Below are 23390 nucleotides of genomic sequence, written 5' to 3'. Positions count from 1 at the left end.
ATCCCGTTTCTGTGCACATGACGAGAGTTTATAACGTGAATTACAATCTTTATATAGAATTCATTCTTTTCTTTCTGGGCGACATAGTGTAGAAGGAAGTTCTAAGGTAACTGCGGAAAACCGGACTTTTATTTACTGGTAATGGCCTTTATGATCTTGTAATTTGTAGTTTACATTCCCATTCGGTACAGTCACCTTGCTTTATTTGATTTCAAATTTTGATCTTTAATGAGCGTGGTTTTGAACATATCACGTGTTGAAAGCCGAAGATTTGAACGCTTCCATAAGAAAGATTTTTTCTTGTATTTTTTGGTCACTAACCGTTTTGGATTAACATGGTATTTTCTGTTTTATTTGAATTTGTCTTTATATATAATTACGAGTCAATAATTTAGATTTCAGGCATATACTTTCCTCAATTTTATTCTGTTTAAAGTTAACCATTTCACCACAATGACTCATATGATATTATAAACTATTATATTCACAGTCTAAAAATGGACCATATATCAAATCTTTCAAGTACGATTGCATATATCGCTTAAAAGATACCAGATTGCACAACTAAACTAGAGTTAATATTCAATAAATGTTTTATTCTATACAGTATATTTTATAGCTGTCTAGCTCTCTGGACGACGGACAGTTTCTGACTGATGGTCGTCGTCAGAGCTACGATTCACTTCCATTGATGGTAGTGTTTCAAAACATACACTACAAAACAATGAACCTTGAAAATGCTACTTAAAGCGGATTTCATGTAACTCTGATGTAACTTTTGGTTTAATTAAACATCAATGTAATTGCCTATTGTCACAACTGGAAACCTTTAATTCACACATTCCAACATTATACTAGACTATACTGACCAGTGCTCGAACGGGACCAGTGCTCGAACACTTTGTTTATTTTTGCTTCTCATTTCCTAAATCGTACTTTCCGTCCGTTCTTTCCATATGAGTATTATGGGGTGTAAACAGCACTTTCTTACCTCCGGTAGCGATAGCTCTCTATCAAGGACGATAATCCAAATTTGAGCAGACGACAATGGTCATCATATAGTGTACAATCAAATATCATCAAACAAACATCGTTTCCGGAAAGGTAAGCATTCATGGAAAAATCTGTATTTTGAAAGAATTATAGCAAAATACATAATTTAAAAGAAAAGTAATGATTCAAATGTAGATCTGACATAGTTTTGAAAAAAATATCAAAATGACGGACGAAGACAGATTCTGAGTTGGGTGCGACAGCAGGTACCACTACGATTGTCTACCGTCACCTGTCCCAACAAAGGTTGACCTTAGCTTGATTGACGACGAGTACCAATGGTTGTGTACCATATGTAGACAAGAGGAATAAGTTTTGACATTTCTAGCAAAATATAATAGGTATGGGACATCTTTACTCGTCAATGCTACTATGATCTGAATCGGAAGATATGCGCACTGGTCCAAAATGTCAGCTTCCGCTGTGTTCCGATCTATTTTTATCCCACGGGATGTTTGATAATCTGAACAATATTTTTTTAAGAAAGGATGTATGTACATTACAATATAACCGACTTTACCACAAAAAAAACTGAAAACAAAAGTTTTATAGGGGTGTTCGAGCACTGGTCTGTACTTACGTAAATACCCGCTATTGCACAGGTGTCATGTGACCTGCTGCCAAAAATAAACTAACGTGCAAAAGTCACGGTGATAGGCTTGAAATTACTAACGGTAAGTCTGTCCTGTATAATCACAATTAAGCTTTAACTTTTCAATAGGTATTGGAAATAAAACAACAAAAAACTGTGTTTTGTGTTCGAGCACTGGTCGGATGAGTCTATAGCTAGTAGATTTTAAGGGTGGGCTAAAAAATAACAGATGGTTTTTAAAATCATGTATTATTAATATAACACATAAAGACAGAGTTTTAGAAAGATAGAAGTTGTATTTGTAAAGAAAAAGTAATTATATCATTTCTTTAATTAAATTTTTTCAGTTGGATAAAAATTAAAGTTTTAATTTATTATAATCATTATTATACTGTTTCAGTTTAAATAAAAAAAAGATACAAAGCTATGCAGAGTAAAGCTAGTATGAAATCAAAATGGTGGTGAGCTCTGTTAAGGAGAAAATAGACCTATAGCTATTCAATGCCGGGGTAAAAGCAAATTTGTTATTTTGTAGAAGTATGCAACTATAGGCTTACCGATTAATAATCGAAAATCGATCGGTTCACACCAACCGATTTTATCCGATCATCGATGTTGATATCTCAACCGATTTCCAACACTAATCCATAGTAACCTGTTAATGCCTATTTTTATATTTACTTGATGGTGACTCAAATTTTCAAAGTTCAAATTTTAATAATAAATACACTTTTTTAGCTCATCTGGACCAAATGTCTGATGAGCTTATGTCATGGCACGTCGTCCGTTGGGTGTTCCTCCATCGTCTGTCAACATTTGCTTCAAATCGCTACTAGTCAAAAAGTTCTTGTTGGATTTTGATCAAAGGTCAGAAACATCCTTGGCAAAAGGGGATAAGATTTTGCATAAATGGTTACTCTGACCCCAAGGGGCCAGAGGGGCGAGGCCCAATAGGGGAAATTGAGGCAATTCCTTTAAATCACTACTAGTCGTAAAGTTATGAATGGATTTGAACTTAATTTGGTCAGAAACATCCTTGGGGGAAGGGGAACAGATGTTGCATTGATGAAGATTCTGACCTCCAAGGGGCCAGAGGGGCGGGTTCAAATAGGGGAAATTGTGGCAATTCCTTTAAATCGCTAGTAGTCTTAAGTTATGAATGGGTTTGAACCCAATTTATTCTGAAGGTCCTTAGGGGAAGTGGAATAGATTTTGCATTAATGACGATTCTGGGGTTCAGATGGGCAAGGTCCAATAGTGAAATAGAGATAATTTCTTTAAATCACTACTAGTCATAAAGTTCTTATTGGATTTTGACCAAATTTGGTCAGAAACATCCTTGGCGGAAGGGGATCAGATTTTGTATAAACCTTGGACCCTCAAGGGGCGGGGCCCAATAGAGGCAATTGATTCATATCGCTCCTAGTCATCAAGTTATGAATGGATTTGAACTTCATTTGGTCAGAAACATCCTTGAGGGAAGGGGAATACATTTTGCGTAAATGTTGATTATGATCCCCAATGGGGCTAAAGGTGCTTGGCCCAATAGGGGAAATAGAGATTATTCCTTTAAATTGTGCTTATCATAAAGTTATGAATGGATTTGAACCCAGAAGCATCCTTGGGGAAAGGGGAACAGATTTTGCATAAATGGTTGCTGTGACCATCCATCCCATAACCATGTATAGCATCGCTGGACGTTAAAGGATAAACATAATTTTAAACACAATCATGTGGTAAAAACATTCCCTGAGGTCTTTTCACACCCTTAGAGAGTCTGGACTTCGTTATTTCTTTAAAGCAGTTGGGATCCCACACTATAACCAAGTATAGCATTGTTCGAGATTGACAAATAGAGCTATGTATTAACGAATTGAACATGAACATTATTTTGACGTTTGGTCAAATCCAACCAGGTGAGCGATACAGGCCCCATTGACATCTTGTTTAAAATCAAACTTGAGTTAACACCAGAGCTACGACTACAAATAACATTAATGAAAAGAAAATTTATGGAATTTTTCATTTTGAACAGGAAAAAAAAGCATCTATATTGCTGGAGAAATATAAGGTTAAACTTATCAGCACATTAATGACCAGACAATAAATTGGCTGACCATGCGGCCAGCGTCCTCTTATGTATAGTCGTTCTTAGCTTTGAAGGCAATTTCAATACAAACAATAGGTAGTTATTAATGCACTAACTTAAATGACATCCAAGTAACCATAAAATATATCTGAAAATGTCAATTGACAATATTGAAAAAAAAATTTGTTTCAGAATTTTTATGAGTCAGAAGGCAGAAAAACCCTCGCTGTCAGGCCAACGTCTGAAGACTCGGAAAAGGGGTAAGAGCAAAGATCAAAATGTGATTCATTTTGGTGAATTAAAATGTTTTCAGTAAAAATATTAAGAAGATTTGCCAGATATATCAATGAATTAAGCAACCTTATGTATTTTGATAATTGGAATTTGCATATATCCATGTCTGCAATGTGCAAAACAATATTAATTCGGTAGTTTATTAATATTGATTCTTGCAGAAAAAATTGTTGGTTGTTTTGTGAAAATCTTGTCAGACCTGAGCTTGGAGTAATATAGAAATACTGTAATAAAAGATGAGAAAATTAAAAAAATCAATCAATTGCAATCCGTTATATTAAGTCACTGATCAGAAGAATACTATTAAAATCAATTGCTGTTGTTAACCACATATTTTATTTGCAGATGAAAAAGAAAAATACGATCCTACATCGTTTAGAGATGCTATTGTTCTTGGTCTCAATGAAACAGGTGCAGATCTAGAGCAGGTATGGGCCTTGTCAATAAATCTGCCAAAAGCAGCAATTTTGGGGTGCAAAAGTTTGCATCCTTTATGTGTCAGTGTTGATCGAAACGTATCATTTCTTGATATCATTTTTAATGTCTGGATGCCTTTGACACCTGCCGTTATAGTCGTGGTGGGTAAATTTTGTTAGTCACACTTTTGTTTCCGGCTAACAACTTCTCTTGTAATACAAAAATGATAGATACACCCGCAACCTAATATAGTCCCTATTTTGACAGCAATTATTGACACGATTTAACTGATGTAACTGCAATTATTTAAAATGAAATATGAATGTTTGGTGTTCTAGACTATATAAGATTATAATTATAAACATTTTCCTCATCAGTATATGCAATTTTGTGGGCGTAGTTCTGTATCAATCTTGCCTTGAAAAGGAAAGTAAAAAAATTCAGTTTGAATGTCGTGGAAATTTACATGTGTCCACAGAGAAACTATCCACATATCTTAGACTCATATGTTCATCCTGAGTTCATATGCAGGAACATTTTATATAAGCCTAAAACCAACCGTGTTTACGTAGTCAAATGTTTACAATTCTATAAATAGCTGTGCAGCCAAACACTTAAGCCGTCACATGATCATCACTTATCGGCCAAAATGGCGGTTATGTCTAATATAACTGAACCAGCGACCATTTGCAGTTTCATATTTATTTGTATGTCGCTAGAATACACAAGAAATATCAACAGGAATTGAATGCAACTTGTAACAAATTACATTGCCGTTTTTTATGAGGATTGTATTAAATAAGATTATTTTTTGTTAATTTGAAAAAAATCTAACGATTATGATCCGTAACTGATGTACTGGTGTCTTGTGTGTCAAAACTGTAGGCCTATAGTCAGACAGCACGACCGCAGTTTTCTATCGGAGGTAAAATATTCAATTTTACTAGGGGTCATAAAACATGTTTGCTAGGCCTAATTAACATCATATAATATAAATAAAAAACAGTAAGGCTGTATACATCTTGGATTTTATCTCTGCATATTGTACATGTATGTGACTGTTAATAGACCGATTTGTCCTTCAGTTGATTTTTTTTAAAGTTTACAAGCAGCTTTACTGATTCAGAAGTGTATCAATAATCTTCCACAAACATTAAAGATAAAGGTCAAGGAAAGAACTATACTCAGCTCTTGGAAAGCAGCCTATTGTCATTACCTCTGGAGTCTATGTACACTTACAATCCTAGCATTCTGATTGGTCCAAATGTTCCAACAACTTACTAACACCCCCTAGTGGCAGAACCTTACTGAAGTATAGGTTATTGTCGACATTATTCACAACCGTTTTCTGCATGCATTCAATTGTAATGAATCAAACAAATATTAAACCAGAAACTTACACACATTAAAGAAGAACATATTTCTAACGTTTTTGAGATCGACATGCTGCAATTGCTCAAGTTTAGAATAAAATCTCCGAGACGTGACAAGATGGCGGGGTACTCAGGATTCCATCTGAACACTCATGAGACCTATGAAATGAAAGTTTGCTTCACATATTTAAATGTCATGTTAAAATGATTATTTTGATTTGATTGTCGGTTTTCGAAACATATATTTGCATTGGGGATATATCTCCAAATATTATTACGATTTACATCAAAGCAGGTTGGGGGATATCTACAAACTTTATACGATTTACATCAAAGCAGGTGGGGGGATATCTACAAACTTTATTACGATTTACATCAAAGCAGGTGGGGGGATATCTACAAACTTTATACGATTTACATCAAAGCAGGTGGGGGATCCATGTTTCACAACCTTATATGTATTTGGAATTTATTTGATTGCAATTAATTTTGAATTTCATTTTTTTTTAAGGTTTCAAAGTATTTGGATATCACTGGAGCTAAACTTAACTACAGGCGGTATGCAGAGGAGCTTTTTGACATCTTGTTTGCCGGAGGTCTCTTAGGTAAGCCTCTCAATGTTTTTCGCTCATCTGGCCCAAAGGGATAGTAAGAGGAAGGGGAAAAATAGAGAGAAGATCAATCTGACATGAAATCTATTAAGATCATTCAATGGTGGGCGCCAAGATCCCTCTGGGATATCTTGTTGTCTTACGGACACATGAAGACTTTGTAATTGTATAAGTTGGGCTTTTGATGCATGGCTTAGATCATCAGCTTGTTATTCTAAAAAGAGAACTGCAGTCAAACCTGCTCTAATGACTGCCTGTCTATAACGACCAATTTTAAGATTCCTAGTGAGATTTTACTATATAACTGCCCTTTGTATAGCGACCAACTTTCTAATCTGACTATTGATTTTTGAACGGCGGACGGTTGTTTGTTTGCTATAAATTTCTGTAATGTCAGGCAACTTCTGCTCTCGGCAGTCATTTCTCAAAATATCCCTGGAATATTCAGACACTTCAACCCTGGCCTGATTATATAAACAAAAGACCCCTGCCACCTGTTAGCCTATAATTAGTGTAGCTGTTCTGGCCTGATTATATAAACAAAAGACCCCTGCCACCTGTTAGCCTATAATTAGTGTAGCTGTTCTGGGGCTTGGTAAAAGAGGAGTTGCCAGTCCATAAGCGTGTCAGTGTGTTACATTGCAACTGTGCCTATGTGGCTTCATTTGACATGGTCAGTTAGTTTTGTGATTACAACTAGGACACATTACTTCAAAAACAAACACTGGTCATATCTGTCAACAAGATTTACTCACATGAAAGCCAATAATGTCTTTCTTAATCATAGCTGTCAGTACTAGAGTTATGTTTGTACTACCACCGTGTTAAATGTTGTATTTTAATTTCCAATCTGAGACTATTGTTCTTGCATTTGTCATTGGTAGACATTTTACCTTTACTGGCCTATAAAGCTATGGTAAAAAATTCCGAAAAAGGAAATTTGAAGACTTTTTTCCTTGTGAAAATCGGAGTTTCTAAACTTGATGAACATCAATCTTGTATGAAGTGGAATGAAGGAATGTACAAGTTTCTGTTTGTGTTATACAGCCCCTGGTGGAACTATTATTGAAGACAAAGACCCAGACTCAACAAAGGCTACACGAACTAATGTTTGTGTTTTCTGTTGTGAAGAAGACACTAAATCACTCAAGGCCTTCTATGAAGTAAGTGTACTTTAACCATCAAACTTCAATAGCAAATCACATTTATTGATCACATGTATTGATTTACCAAAGGTAGTTTATGTGGAATTTAGTGAGTTTCCTTAGCAAGCTTATGTGGAATAAAGTCTATATTTACAATAGATAGTTCGTGGAATTAAGTCTTCATGTTCACAAATATTTTATGTGAAATTAAGTCTTTATTTACAATAGAATGCTTATGTGGAATTAAGTCTGGATTTATCATAGATATAAACACTTACCAACTTTTTGGAATTAAGTGATTGATCGTAGATAGTTTATGTGGAAATTAGTGAGTTTCCATAGAAAGTTTATGTGGAATTAAGTCTTGATTTACCATAGATAGTTAATGTGGAATTCATTTCAGGTTTTCAGCAAGCTACTCCGAAGGTACAAGTACCTGGAGAGATCCTTTGAGGAGACTCTTAAGAAGGTAAGCATACTAAAAAAAATATTTCTATAACAGGTATTTCGTCAGATCAATTTGAAATAATCAGGGTGATGAAATTTTAAAAACATTGCAGTAATCAAAAACCTCTCCACTGCAATGTTATTGCATGTAGTACCTAGAAAATGTAGGTTGTGGTACCAAAAACAAGAGTCTTTTTGTACACATTCAATGGTTTTGGCAAATTGTATTCTTGCCTCTGCAAGTGTTTTTCTGAACTTAAGGTTACATTTGATTGGCTGTATTGAATATTTGATTTATTTTGCTTTGGCAGATTTTGATGTTCACAAGAGGATTCAAAAATGAAGACAAGACAAAATTGGCTAAGATCACTGGCATCATCCTGGCAAATGGTTTCTGCACACCAAAATGTTTACAGGGACTTTTTGAAGATAATTTGGTTAAAGAAGGTAAGATCTCCCCAAACCTGTGTTTATAGTTGCCCTGCTGGGTGGTTTTGGTCTCACCTGGGAGGAATAATCGTAAAAGTGAGACTGGTGCTCTCAGAGGTTTTACTACTGTGATCTGAAACATCATTTGGGGACAGCAGTCATAATTTGTATAAATTAAGCTGAGCTGACTCTTAGGAACAGCGAGGTGGGTCCCCATAAAGTTAAACTTGGCCGAAATTTTGCTTTAAAATATAGCTCCTCCTTAATGCATTCACAGATTACAGCCAGTTTTTATCTGAAATATAAAGGGAGGGCAATCATAATCATAATTTATTTGAGGTTGGTTTGATACCTTGGGATGGAAGGACGCGTCCCTGTTTTAAGTCTTGGTCATATGACCGTTTAGGCCAGTCTTTGTTATCAATTCTGCTTACTTTTTAAACAGGAATATCATTGGAATTCTCCACCTTGATGTTCAGAACATGGCTTGAGGAAAAAGACGTTAATGCGGTCTTTGCCGCTCTAAAGAAATCACAGATGGATTTAAGATTGCTGGTAAGTGCCATTTTGTCGAAGGGCAAGTGAGCTTATGCCATGGTGTGGCGTCTGCCATCCATCCATCAGGCGTCAACATTTTACTGCCTTTTGTCCTTCGTTGTGCGCCCCTAAACAATTTACGTTTTCGACTTCTTCTCAGAAACCCTTGAACCAATTTCAGTGAAATTTTGCAGGAACCTCACATGGCCAAATGTCAACCAATAATTGTTAATCATAAGGTCTCGCCCCCCAGGGGATTGACGAACGGAACCAAAAAAGGTCATACCCCTCAGGGGATTGACGAACGGGACCAAAAAAGGTCATACCCCTCAGGGGATTGACGAACGGGACCAAAAAACGTCATACCCCTCAGGGGATTGACGAACGGGACCAAAAAACGTCATACCCCTCAGGGGAATGACGAACGGGACCAAAAAACGTCATTCCCCCCAGGGGATTGACGAACGGGACCAAAAAAGCTCATACCCCTCAGGGGATTGACGAACGGGACCAAAAAACGTCATACCCCCCCAGGGGATTGACGAACGGGACCAAAAAAGCTCATACCCCTCAGAGGATTGACGAACGGGACCAAAAAAGCTCATACCCCCCAGGGGATTGACGAACGGGACCAAAAAAGGTCAAATTAACTGACAAAAAACACCTCCCCAAGAGACCAAATAAGATAGAATCAAACACTCATCATAGATGGAAGGGTCCTAATGTGCTTTACCAAAATTTTGAATTTCATGACCCTGGGGAGGAGGTTAACTTTACTATTGTTTATATAGGGAAATCACATTTTTGACTATTATCTATTGGATTTCTTTTGGAAATAATTCAACTTGGTTGAAATTAGCAGTTTTTGGAAGGCAGTTTGATTGTATGCAATTGTTGGCCGACTGACCCCCATGGACTAATGGATTTGACCTCTTGTTTTTGTTTACTAATAGACCCATAAACCATGGTACATTCTGGACTGGATATATAAATTATTGAAAAATGAAATTCTCATTAACTCTTTCCGTACTTTGTGATCTTTCCGGATTCCGTACCGGAAGTAGAATTTATTAGGCTCGCCCCCAGAAGTTTAAACAAAATGGCAGACAACATGTGCATTTTTGGTGTGTTGTGTTTTTCATATAGAAACGGAAAGATTAGTGTTATCTTTGTACATGATTAAGAAATATTTAACAAAATAAGATATAGATGTCAGATTGAACACTCTGAAACATCCTAGACTCTGATATCTAAAATGCAAATGTAGCAAGCTACCATTTTGTTTACATTAACAACATATTGAGAAAATATCGCCTATTACTATAACGGAAAAACATGTAACACAAACGAAATAAAAACAAATTCATCAACCAAAATGTTTGTTTCAAAAGTGTTCAACGCATTTTATATGTCATTGCATTGGATAATTGTATATGTCAGTTGATGTTTTCAACAAATCAACACTTTAATAACGTCAACTTAGCCTGTTGACTATAGTCGTCGACAGTGGGGAAGAGGGTGCTTGAAATTATGTCGTCTATAGTCGACAACAGGGAAGAGGGAGCACATTTTTATGTCTACTATAGTCGACAGCGGTACTGAAAGAGTTAAAATAACGTCCTATATGACCTGAATCTGTTTTGAAGTTGTCTGTTGTTTGACATTATCTGTTATAGATTATCATTGTTTGTTGTTTGACATTATCTGTAATAGACTATCATTGTTTGTTGTTTGACATTATCTGTAATAGACTCATTGTTTGGTGTTTGACATTATCTGTAATAGATTATCATTGTTTGTTTGACTTTATCTGTAATAGATTATCATTGTTTGTTGTTTGACATTATCTGTAATAGACTCATTGTTTGTTGTTTGACATTATCTGTAATAGATTATCATTGTTTGTTGTTTGACATTATCTGTAATAGACTATCATTGTTTGTTGTTTGACATTATCTGTAATAGACTATCATTGTTTGTTGTTTGACATTATCTGTAATAGACTATCATTGTTTGTTGTTTGACATTATCTGTAATAGACTATCATTGTTTGTTGTTTGACATTATCTGTAATAGATTATCATTGTTTGTTGTTTGACATTATCTGTAATAGACTATCATTGTTTGTTGTTTGACATTATCTGTAATAGATTATCATTGTTGTTTGACATTATCTGTAATAGACTATCATTGTTTGTTGTTTGACATTATCTGTAATAGATTATCATTGTTTGTTGTTTGACATTATCTGTAATAGACTATCATTGTTGTTTGACATTATCTGTAATAGATTATCATTGTTTGTTTGACTTTATCTGTAATAGATTATCATTGTTGTTTGACATTATCTGTTATAGACTATCATTGTTTGTTGTTTGACATTATCTGTAATAGACTATCATTGTTTGTTGTTTGACATTATCTGTAATAGACTATCATTGTTTGTTGTTTGACATTATCTGTAATAGACTATCATTGTTTGTTGTTTGACATTATCTGTAATAGACTATCATTGTTGTTTGACATTATCTGTAATAGACTATCATTGTTTGTTGTTTGACATTATCTGTAATAGACTATCATTGTTTGTTGTTTGACATTATCTGTAATAGACTATCATTGTTGTTGTTTGACATTATCTGTAATAGATTATCATTGTTTGTTGTTTGACATTATCTGTATCGACTATCATTGTTTGTTGTTTGACTATTCCTGTAATAGATTATCATTGTTTGTTGTTTGACATTATCTGTAATAGACTATCATTGTTGTTTGACATTATCTGTAATAGATTATCATTGTTTGTTTGACATTATCTGTTATAGACTATCATTGTTTGTTGTTTGACATTATCTGTAATATATTATCATTGTTTGTTGTTTGACATTATCTGTAATAGACTATCATTGTTGTTTGACATTATCTGTAATATACTATCATTGTTTGTTGTTTGACATTATCTGTAATAGATTATCATTGTTTGTTGTTTGACATTATCTGTTATAGACTATCATTGTTTGTTTATCAGGAGCTGTACCCACTGAATAAGAGAAGCTATGATGCGTTTGTGGTACACTTTGAGAAGGAAGGCTTGCCCCAAATGGCAAATATTCTGGTAATGTTTTACAGCTCTGTATTTAACATACAACATTCTGACATTCAGGTTGTAAAAAACAAAAACTGGGCAAGTGAAACTTATGAATCAACAATTTGGTCTTCATTTTCTAACAATATACCAAATCATTAGAGCCCATACTTGCAGCCGTTTAGGTCCACCTTATTAGGAATACAGCCGTTTAGGTCCACCTTATTAGGAATACAGCCGTTTAGGTCCACCTTATTAGGAATACAGCCGTTTGGGTCCACCTTATTAGGAATACAGCCGTTTAGGTCCACCTTATTAGGACTACAGCCGTTTAGGTCCACCTTATTAGGAATACAGCCGTTTGGGTCCACCTTATTAGGAATACAGCCGTTTGGGTCCACCTTATTAGGAATACTTTTATCTTTTAGGTCATCTGACCCAAATGGCTTCTCAATACATAATCTATTAATTGGGCATGATTATAAATTAACCCCATGATCGGGAGTAGACAACACATGCTACCGTAATCCCTATTGTCAGTAAGAGAGTTGTGAAGTGTAGCTAAGGGGGGGGGGGGGGGGGGGGGGGTCACGACAAACAACCTGTCCAATGGTCAGTACAGATGAAAAAAAAAATCAAATCGTGAAATGTCATTTACATATAATATCAAAGCTAATGGTCCATGAAAAAAGTTTGATACATCGAAAATTTTGATTTGTAAAAATTTGAATCATACATAGGTTCGTTTTAGCATGATATAGTGAGGAAATTCGGGACCAAGCGAGAAATTTCAATCAACGAATTTTGTATCATCGAGGTTTGACTGTACTTGCTTTTCTCCTGTATTTCATTGCCTCATGCACAGCACCTATGAGTGGCTTTGGCACTTTGTTTATGCGTTATAGATACTGTATTAAATAGTATTTTGATAGACCGGTGATTCAAATAACATTATGGTGGATAAAACCAGGTTGGATAATGAAAAGCTGGGAAAGAAGGAATTTTGATAACGAGTATGAGTATCGTATTTATTTCCTTAACCAAAAACAAAAAGAAAGAATTATTTTCTAATATAAAATTGTTTATCATTACAGAAAGCTCAGAAGAATCAGGAAAACAGGAAATATCTACAGAAAGAACTTGCAGAGATGGTTAAGACTGAGGAAACTCCTAATGAGGTTTGTATGTTTTATTGTTGTTCTATACAAAGAGTAATGTTCAGCATAGAAACACAATTTTTTAGTGTTGAGAAATGCATGTAAATTTGCATTGTCACAAACTGTAGTACAGACGACAGCTTAGAAAACTGGCAGTGGGATTATCTTTTAACTAGCTAATATACAGAGGTTTATGCTACAGGACAATGTTACCAATAAGGTATTCCGTAAGGCCATACCAATTTTAATTTTTGTTTGTCAGATTTACCGTTGGTGTGTTAAGAAAATAAAAATGAGAGCAAAATTTTATCGCTCCAATTTTCGCGTCAACAAAAAAATGATGAATCCGAAGAGAAAACGTCTAAAAGCGTCCGTTAAAACGATAACATATCTATGATCATGTCCTAGATGGAAATCCTGTGTTTTGATCTTGATCAAATCGAGTTGAAAGTGTATTACATTGCCTAGCTGTGGAAAAGAAACAACATATCATTATTCCTAGGGTCCTTTAGGATTTGGGTGTAAGTTCCTGACACATTTAAGTAAACACACTGGCATGCAATTGGTAAACAGAATTGTTTGTTTCAATACACGGAAATACCAAAACCTAATCCACTATCATGGTGATTAATCACTTAAAGGGCCAAAGACATGTCCTGATATTGTGTCCGTCAAAATCACTCGCTCCACAATTTCAGGAATTTAAAATCATCTTGAAATTTTTTTTAAAATCGCTCGCTCACTCTGATTTTTAAATCTTAAATTACCGAAAACAAATTTATCGAATAGGTATTGTCTACATATGAAACTATTTGCAGATAAAGGCTTTCCTTCTGGAACAGATGCAGAAAAATGGCCTAGGTGAACAAGAAACCACTATCCTGGTAAGTAATGAGCTGTTGTGTGAGGGAATTGGACAAAATGACTCTAGATCTACTATTGATGTTTTGAGGGTTTTCCAGATGTGTGGGGACATGTGCTAGTGGAATCTGAAGAAACACATATTATTAAATTTAGTCTGGAGCATTTTTGGGCAAAGTGATCCAGTGTTGTATAAAGAGAGGGAGTGTTTCCCCAGGGGCCAGATTACGGGTCGAATAGAGGTAATTGAGGTAAATCCTTTAAATCCTCAAGAGATAAACACAATCCTAATGTAAAAATAGGCCCAGGGTTCTTATCCCACCCAAAGAGACTTATTGTAGTAAGTAATTGAATAGCTGGGGTGTACATTAACTTTGTTTTAAATTAAAGTCAGAACCCATTTCTCAGATGTTGTTGATTACCGATCTCTATAAACCAGATACCTGTGTAAACCTGGCCAAATTATCTGGTCCCAGCAACATCTGGTTTAGACAGGTAACACAGTATATATAATCTATTGAAATTATTCCAATGCTATTTGCACATCAGAGTTTGTATTTAAACAGCTATACTTTTACCTGTTCTAGGGTACAGTCATACCTGCTCTAACGACTGCCTCTCTATAACGACTGCCTGTCTATAACGACCGATTTTCAGATATCCCATGATATTTTACTATATAACAACCCTCTATGTAGCGACCACCTGTCTAATGTGACAAACGTCACTCCTTTGTTAACTCACCTGGTCCGAAGGGCTGGTGAGCTTATGCCATGGTGCTGTGTCTTGCGTCCATTAACATTTCCTTTAAATCCCTACTAGTCATGAACGCTTTTTATTGATTTTGATGAAATTTAGCCTGTAGAGTTATTTGGCAAAGGGGATCAAATGTATATAATAAATGGAGAGTGTGGCTCCCCTGGGGCGGAGGGGCCAGGCCTAATAAGGAAATTGATGTAAATCATTTAAATCCCTACTATTATAAGTCCTGAAAGCCTGAATGGATTTTGATGAAATTTGATCTGGAGCATTATTGGGAAAAAGAGAAATAATGTCGTATAAATGGAGGGTGTGGCTCCCCTGGGGCCAAAAGGGCAGGGCTTAGTAGAGGAAATTGGGGTTAATCCTTTTAATCCCTACTAGTCCTGAATGCCTTCATGGATTTTGATGAAATATGGTCTGGAGTATTATTGGGCAAATCAAAGCAAACATTGTATAAACAGAGTGTGTGGCTCCTCTAGGGGCCAGAGAGGCGGGGCTCAGTAGGTGAAATTAAGGTTAATCCTTTAAATCCCTACTAGTCCTGAACACTTGAATGGATTTACATGAATGATCTGGAGCACCATTGGGCAAATGTGATCAAATGTTGTGTAAAAGGATTGTGTGGCTTCCTGGGGGTTGGAGGAGCAAGGACCAATAACGGATATTGAGGGAAGTTTCTTAGTTATATTTTTCATGCTGTCATCCAAAACTACCAAAGTTGTTTAAAAAAACAAAAAAATATGACATTGACATGCAGTCTACCGTCGTTATATCGCCACATTTCGTCCGTGTCAATTATGGCGGTATGACGAGGGTGGGGTTATTATCGAATCATGTAAATTACAACAGTAAAAGATGTTGTACCAACGTTTTAATAAATACACAATGAGTTAACATATAAGACACCATGGTATTGACCGTACGTTTCGTAGCTTACAAATACACATTTACATATGTAATTTCTGAAAAAAGTCTGTCAAATTTTATTGGAAATTACGCGGCACTGGATCAAGTCCGAAGAACACGCTTTCGTCTCGGAGTTTCCATCTCGACTGACGAAGCCAAATTGTTCATACCATAAATAAGGACACTTATTGAGCAGAAATCAGTCATGCTTTATTACAAATCAAACCATACCTGTGTGTAGATGTCACATATATAAACATTGAGTGATAGAAACTCATTCAAGCGTATAACTTAGTTACCCGTGAAAAAGGAAATACCCTAATTCTATAAATAGAACACTAAAGAGTTCCTCGATTGCAGAAAAAACGGACCACGATGGCGATATCGTCGAGGGTAATATATAGGGATTTGGGACGTTTGTATTGTTATGAACGTGGCGGATGGCGGTATGCGAGGGTGGCGAACTTAACGAGGGAATTATATAGAAGGGAAGTCCGTTCTAGGGGTGTAGGTGGCGGTAGATTCGGGTGGCGATAGGTCGAGGGTACACTGTACATTTAAGGTCACAGAGCTCAAGTGGTCATGACATTAGGACAGTGACATGCTTTTAAAAGTTTGTCGAACTATATGACCTTCACCTACCTTAAGACCACACTGTTCAAATGTGTTGAATTTTCAATTTAAAAACAAAAACAACAGCTATCAGTTTGTATGTGACTATTAAAGCCCTTGTGACTTTTGTTTTCCATGCCATCTCAATCTGATCAGAAATGTTGATAAGTATGTTATTCTGCTATGAACCTGACAGGTCTGGAATACAATCATGGATTGTGTAGAATGGAACAAGAAGGAAGAATTGGTGGCTGAACAAGCTCTGCGCCACCTCAAAGCATATGGACAGCTACTATCTGCCATTGCCAAGACTCCCAAATCAGAACTGGCTTTGCTTGTGAAAATCCAGGAGTATTGCTATGACAACATGGCCTTCATGAAGGTGTTCCAAAAGATTGTTGTCATTTTGTACAAAAGTAAGTTAAACCTGGTGTAGACAGATCATACTGTAAATATTTGATTTCTTATCTCCCCCTCCTCTCTCTCTCTCCGACTGAGAGAGCGTGTGTCTTTGTTATTATATATGTACTTGTCCATACCTTCTATGCATCTGTTCTGTTTCTTATTTCTTTTTTTCTTTCTCATAATGATTTCTCTTTGCTTCACTTTTTTTTTCCTGCTTTCTTCCTATCTTTAAATATAGTGTAAAAGTAATATTTGGAAAATTCATCAATAGATAATCAATGATTCTATGAATGTAGAGTAAGGTGTGTGTGTGTTAGATCTTCTGCAATTTTATGATACTGTAATAATGATTATTACTTTTGAATACAATTGTATACTATGTACTTGAAAACTTCTGAAAAATAAAACAAATATATATAAAAAAAAAATTAAACCTGGTGTTGTAATATCAGTTTTCTGCTTTTGAAATTCTAGTGTTTGAATTTTCTTTGCTCTTACTATCGAAATATGGTTTGTTAAAAGTTATAATGGCAATATCATAAAGTTGATATTTTATGTCAAACTTAAACACTGACAACATTTGATTCCCTTCATTTCAGTGGATGTGTTGAGTGAGGATGTTATCCTGAAGTGGTACAAGGAGGCCCACTCCACCAAAGGCAAATCTGTCTTTTTGGAACAGATGTCCAAGTTTGTTGAGTGGCTAGAGAATGCCGAAGAAGGTATGATGCTATCTTTTAATTTTGGTCCTAGGTTTATCATTTAACTTAAAGCCACATACTCCAAAATAACCTGAAATTCTAGTTGCACTCGTGTATTAATGGCAATCCAAGATGCTCATTCACGCTCTCCTAACATTAAAATAACCATTGGATTGTACACTTGACCAGGGGAATCCTTGTGACAACCGTGTATAAAAATAACTCGCTGCGAGATCAGATTGTGGACTATTCAAATTGCCCTGTGGCCGTGGTCCGTCCCTCCATAAACAATTCTTGTTATTGCTATTTCTCAGAAAGTACTAAACAGATAAGAAAGCAACATGGTGGATAGGTGGCCATCTTGGATTTTGAAATTGAAGTTTGTTATCACTATTTCTCAAAAAGTGCTGAAGGGATCTTTCTCAAATTTCATCTGTAAGTTCCCTTCGTCCCTAGTTATGCATATTGCATTTTGGGACTGATCGGAAAACAACATGGCTGACAAGCGGCCATCTGTGATTTTGATAATTAGGGATTTTCATCAACTGCTGAAAAGACCTATTGTTTCTGTTCTGTTTATAATTTTTATTATCATTATTCTTTTCTGCATTCGATCGTGTCCGAACAAATGCTACAAAATGGCAATACATATGTCAATTTATTTTAGTTCATATTATATGGCACAAGTCAAAGGGGTGAAGCATGTGAAAAATCCAATATGGCTGCCATGATGTCATACCTAAACAGTTTTAAATGGCCATAACTCGAAAACCGTTGAATTGACAGAGTTCATGCAATAATGTTATTTGTAGAATATTTTTGGGGCTATGACTTCTTCTCTGTCACTAACCAGTGGATATCGCTCATATTTGATTGGAAGCACCCCTATGGAGTAAGGATTCAAAATTGTACAAATGGTGGGGCTGACCCTCCGTCTGGGACCTGATGGCGTGATTAAAAGAGATCCATTTGGCAATATGACAACTTCTCTGAAACTAAGATAGGGGGTGGGATTCTAAAAGCTACAAATGGTCCAGCTGACCCCTAGGGGGTTCAGTGGTTGGGCCAAAAGGAAGCTATTTGGCTATATTGCAACATCTCTGGAACTGAACGATGAACACAATCATGATGTAAAAACAGGCCTGGGGTCTTTCCTCAACCCCAGGGACTTTAATAGTTTCTTGGTTATATTTTTGAAATCATTGAGATCCCCAACCCATTACCATGTACAGCATTGTTGGGCATCAAGATATAAATACAATTATGATGTAAAAAAAATCCCTGGGGTATTTCCCCACCCCAAGGGACTTAGTTTCTTTAAACACAATCATGTATTAAAAACAGTCCCTGGAGTCTTTTCACATCCCTAAGGAGTCTGAGCTTCAATTCTGGGTTTTATCTTTGAAGCAATTGAGATCCCTTCCCATTAACCATATATGCCATTGTTTGACATCAAGAAATAAAGCTATTAACAAATTACACATGAACATATTTTGATGTTAATGGTCAAATCCAACCAGGCCAGCGATACAGGCCCTGTGGTCCTCTTGTTGGTAGGACGACACTTTTGGCATTCTGCCACTTTGTGTTGACTATTAACCTGTCTGTTGCATTGTGGGATTAATTTACATAGAAACTTGGTCCATCAGACCAAGTTGTTATCTTTGGGAATTTCCCCTATACTTTTATAAATACACATTTTCCTCCAGTTTTTGATTCACAATAATTTGTTGGGTATATTTTAAATCTGAAAACTGTAAAGAGGTCAAAATGTAAACATATTTCTTTGGGAGTATGTGGCTTTAAACATTTCAGTAAAAATTCATTGAAAAACAACTTAATCAGGCAGACATGATATCCGAAATGATGATTTAAATTAACTTTGTCCTCTTTGGTAATGCCACAGTGCATGAAGTAACGATTGTGACTTAAAGCTAGGTGTTACACATACACTGATGAGAGGGTACTTGTGATGTAAATAATTGCTACATATCTAGAATGTATGTGATATTAAGGTCCAGTCAGTCATCTATAATTCATCAAGCTTGTTTTGTATTTTTCAGAATCTGAGGAAGATGATGACTAGTCATGAACTGTGACAATCACTAAATGATGTAGTACCCATGTTACTGGCACAATATTTAATCTGTAAAAATCCCTCATGTTTGTCAAAACCTTCAGTTAGATCCCCTGAAAACAGCTAATACTTTATACAGAGTTGACATTGGTTACTGTAGGTCAAGTTATGAATACATGTAAGTTATAAAAGAGAGTTTTAGTGAAGTGAAATTATTTTACCTAATAATATTGACAATGCTCAGGGTTGAAATATAGGTCATGTTATTTAGCCTCGGAAACAAAATATAGATTTGATTTGTCAAAATAAAAACAGGATGAGGAAAGTTTTGTATTCAAATGATATGCTATAGAGATTTTGTACATTTGAAAACGTATTGAGGACTACTTATCTTGGGTGACACTGTCAACAGGGCACTCAGATCAGGGAAACAGGTAGGATGTACATAAAATGGTCCATCTTTAATTATTGGGATGTATTTTGCAGGATACATGGAGAAATTTTTAGCTATTTTCATTTCCATTCTTTTTGAAGTGTAACATTGTAACCAGTCCATCCAATGAATTTCATGTTGCTTACATTAGGCATTTGCTTTAAGTGTTGTACATTTAAGAACTTATTTATTCTATTGATCACAAATTGGTTATCAATCAAATGTACATCTCTGTTCAATAGGTATTAATACAAAAAACATCTATGTCAGTGATAATGTTCAATAGGTATTAATACAAAAAACATCTATGTCAGTGATAAAATGGTTAATTGTTTTAATGTGTTATCATCTTGTGGTTATTGTACAATTTGTCAAAAAATCTTAATTTGTCAGATCATGTATTACTTTGACCAGGAAGATTTTCATCGTTGGTCAAGTTATTGAGACGGATTATGTAAATGTCAAGGTTGACCAATGTCCTGTGTATTTTTAAGCTCATTATGAGGGTTGTACCCAATTCAGGTAGTTCATATTTGATAACAAGATCTTTCAATTTGTAAATTCTGCAATTACATCAACATTTTTTTTAAATTCAGTAAAATCATCAAACCTGTTGACATATTTTTCTGATGCTGATCCTGAATATAACAATATAAACATTTCCAATATTTCTGAAGGTTTGAAGTAAAGCATCAGATCAGTCACTGGTTACTACCGGTAGTTGGCTAAGCTGATAGAGGACAATGCAATAATAAAATATTGAATTACTTGTACTTTATTTTGTTGAGACCAATTATATGAAACCTGCCTTTTGTACTCCTGAAGATAAGTAAATACGTAATAAACTCTAAGAAAAAATGTCAGGCTAGTCTTGGTTGTCTCTGTTGTGTGGTGGAATCTCATTAGCTGGGATCCTTAGTCTGAACAAATTCTTAATACTTGCCCAGGAAACATTTCTTATGTTTTAAAACTAATATCTTATGTTTTAAATATCAGACAAGAAATTAAGGTGATTCTTTTTGTAGAGGAAAAATGGTTGTAAACTAACAAGACTGTTTTCCTGTATAGAGCTATGCATTGTGTCCTCTTTTGAGAAAAGTTTTTTGTTTTGAAGAAGGAAAAAAAATAGATAAATAAAATAGGTAAAAAGTCGGAAAATGCTAATTTTTGAACACCCATCACTTACTTTAGGCTGCTAGATCTCGTGTCGTGATCTCACTCAACCCAAATTCAACGTCTATGCAAAGCCCTTATATGGTACGATGACCTCTATACGTATGGGAGTGCATGTAATATTTTTGTAAATTTCTATGGATCCTTTCTATTAAAATATCAGTGTTAGAAAAGAGAGTTTTTATTGTCATTTAAACTAGTACTCTTGTGTGTAATGGATCAGTCTAAATTGGCTGATGAAAGCAATTCCTTGATTTCACATTGAAATCGGATTCCTCCCCGTGAAATTCTGTAATCTAGCTATATTTCTGATACTCATGCAGACTTTGTGCAAATTGCTACTACATCTGGTCGAAGCCCTTTATACTTGAACACAAGCTGTTTGCACGCCAAAGTGATGCCATTAATTAACTGGTCAACTTTTGAAAATTAGCAATCTCAAACAATGATTTTGGAATGTCCATTTGACACTTTATCACTAGCCCTCCACCTCTGGATCGCGAGTTCAAAACCCACGTGGGGCAGGGGCCTGACACTGACCGTAGGCTGAAAATAAACCAAAGTCCCCGTCTCTCTCTCTCTCCTTTCTGTGGGTGTGGGTGGGTATGGGTGGGTGTGGCTGATAGCTACATGCACATTATTGGGGTTTTCCATTTCGTATTATTATTGTGAAGAGTATTTCATCATATGGTGAAAAAACCTACTGTTTCTGTTATGTTTTTTTTATTAGGGCATCTGTCGGAAGGGTAAGTGAGCTTGTGCCGTGGTGCGTCTGTCGTCCGGCCGTCTGTCTGCCCGACGTCAACTTTTTCATTTAAACAACTTCTCAATAACCAAGAGGCCCAGGATATTGAGATAGCAAGCTGGGGTGAAGGGTTATCAAGTTTGTTCAACTGAAAGACCTTGACCTTCATTCAAGGTCACATTGGTCAAATAGGTTAAAATCTTCAAGCAACTTCTCAACAATCAAGAGACACAGGGACTTGATATTAGGCCTGTAGCATCTTTGGGTGAAGGGCTTCCAGGTTTGTTCAAATAACGACCTTGACATTCATTCAAGGTCACAAAGGTCAAAAAGGCTAAAATCTTCAAATGACTTCTCAATAACCAGGAGGCCCAGGGACTTGATATTAGGCCTGTAGCATGCTGGGATGAAGTGCTTCCATATTTGATCAAATGAATGACCTTGACCTTAATTCAAGGTCACGGGGTGGGATAGGCTAAAATCTGTGAACAATGATTTTTAGATAGCCAAGAGTCTCCGAGACATGATATTAGGCCAATAGTATGCTGGAATGAAGGACTAGAAAATTCATTGATATGAATAAACCTAGCCTAGTCCGATATTTAAATAAAGTGGTAATCAGCATAGTATCTGCAGAAATGACCTCAATCAACATCAAAGTTGCTGTAGAGCAAGGTGAGCGATACAGGCCCATTGGGCTTCTCGTTATTATTCTTAACACTTCTTGATAACACTTTCGTTCGAAAAAGAACACTGATATAACGTTCATATTTAAGTACATGATGGAGAACTTCAAGTCGATCATTAAACTAACATTTTAGTGATCAGAAGGTCAAGGTAACATCTAAAAATAAATGTTTTAGCTAACTTTTTTCCATCACACATGAAAGAGCATGATCCGCTGAGGCGGAATGTGCAATTTTTTTGATAATCGGGTAAAAAATCAAAGTTTTCCCCGCCAAAATTTAAAAATAGGCAAAAATGCAATTAAAATGCTTCTACATATACAGACATGATTTTTGACACAACAATAACATATAAGAGTGTGCCTACAAAACCAATGATATTTTATTGACCTTAACCTTCATTCAAGGTCAAATAATAAAAAAAAAAAAAGATTGAAAAATAAATCCTTTCGAATCATGCTCTCCGTCTGTTGCTTTTCTCCTTGCACAATTAATGCATCTTGTAGTTCATGATCGGTGCTAAATTTCCTCTGTTACATGTTGTAAGAATATATCAAGGTCAAGTTCCCAGATTGAGGTCAAATCAAGCTCAAAATTTTAAAATTCAAAATGAGGTTTAATGTTTTAATTATATTGGGATATTGTGATAGATTATCTATGTAATATTCCTGTGGAACTTATGGTATTTCTTAAACCAATTCATATGAACAATTTGTAAATTTTGATTTTTTTATCAAGACCACAAATTCTGACATCTCCATATTTCAAATATGGAGTAATGAATTAATTGATCAATTGAA

At 35.5% G+C, this 23390-nt stretch overlaps 1 protein-coding gene across 2 annotated transcripts; it reads left to right on the top strand.

The window, feature by feature from the left end:
• Positions 1 to 20: 20 nt before the first annotated feature.
• On the top strand, positions 21 to 21332 carry LOC117322216 (basic leucine zipper and W2 domain-containing protein 1-like). 2 transcript variants are annotated; one of them, XM_033876990.1, is made up of 14 exons: positions 21 to 138; positions 3927 to 3994; positions 4374 to 4456; positions 6330 to 6423; positions 7477 to 7592; positions 7978 to 8043; positions 8333 to 8468; positions 8896 to 9005; positions 12016 to 12102; positions 13167 to 13250; positions 14048 to 14113; positions 16567 to 16786; positions 17375 to 17497; positions 19540 to 21332. In XM_033876990.1, exons 2-14 carry the CDS (start codon positions 3934 to 3936, stop codon positions 19560 to 19562), a joined length of 1269 nt encoding a protein of 422 aa, XP_033732881.1. In that variant the 5' UTR covers positions 21 to 138; positions 3927 to 3933; the 3' UTR covers positions 19563 to 21332. The 2 variants fall into 2 exon arrangements, with proteins under 2 accessions (XP_033732881.1, XP_033732882.1); XM_033876991.1 differs by having other exon boundaries at positions 80 to 106.
• The last annotated feature ends 2058 nt before the right edge of the window (positions 21333 to 23390 follow it).

This window comes from Pecten maximus, chromosome 2 (assembly GCF_902652985.1).
Source record: "Pecten maximus chromosome 2, xPecMax1.1, whole genome shotgun sequence".
Classification (NCBI taxonomy): Eukaryota; Metazoa; Mollusca; class Bivalvia; order Pectinida; family Pectinidae; genus Pecten; species Pecten maximus.
The sequence above is the reverse complement of the archived record's forward strand: the minus strand, read 5'-3'. Positions and strand labels throughout refer to the sequence as shown.

Bases quoted from the DNA above. Each gene is read 5' to 3' on its own strand.
- LOC117322216 (XM_033876990.1), top strand. From the start codon at position 3,934: ATGAGTCAGAAGGCAGAAAAACCCTCGCTGTCAGGCCAACGTCTGAAG. The intron at 8,044-8,332 runs GTAAGCATACTA...TTGCTTTGGCAG, and splicing joins TTGAGGAGACTCTTAAGAAG to ATTTTGATGTTCACAAGAGG. The intron at 13,251-14,047 runs GTTTGTATGTTT...AACTATTTGCAG, and splicing joins CTGAGGAAACTCCTAATGAG to ATAAAGGCTTTCCTTCTGGA.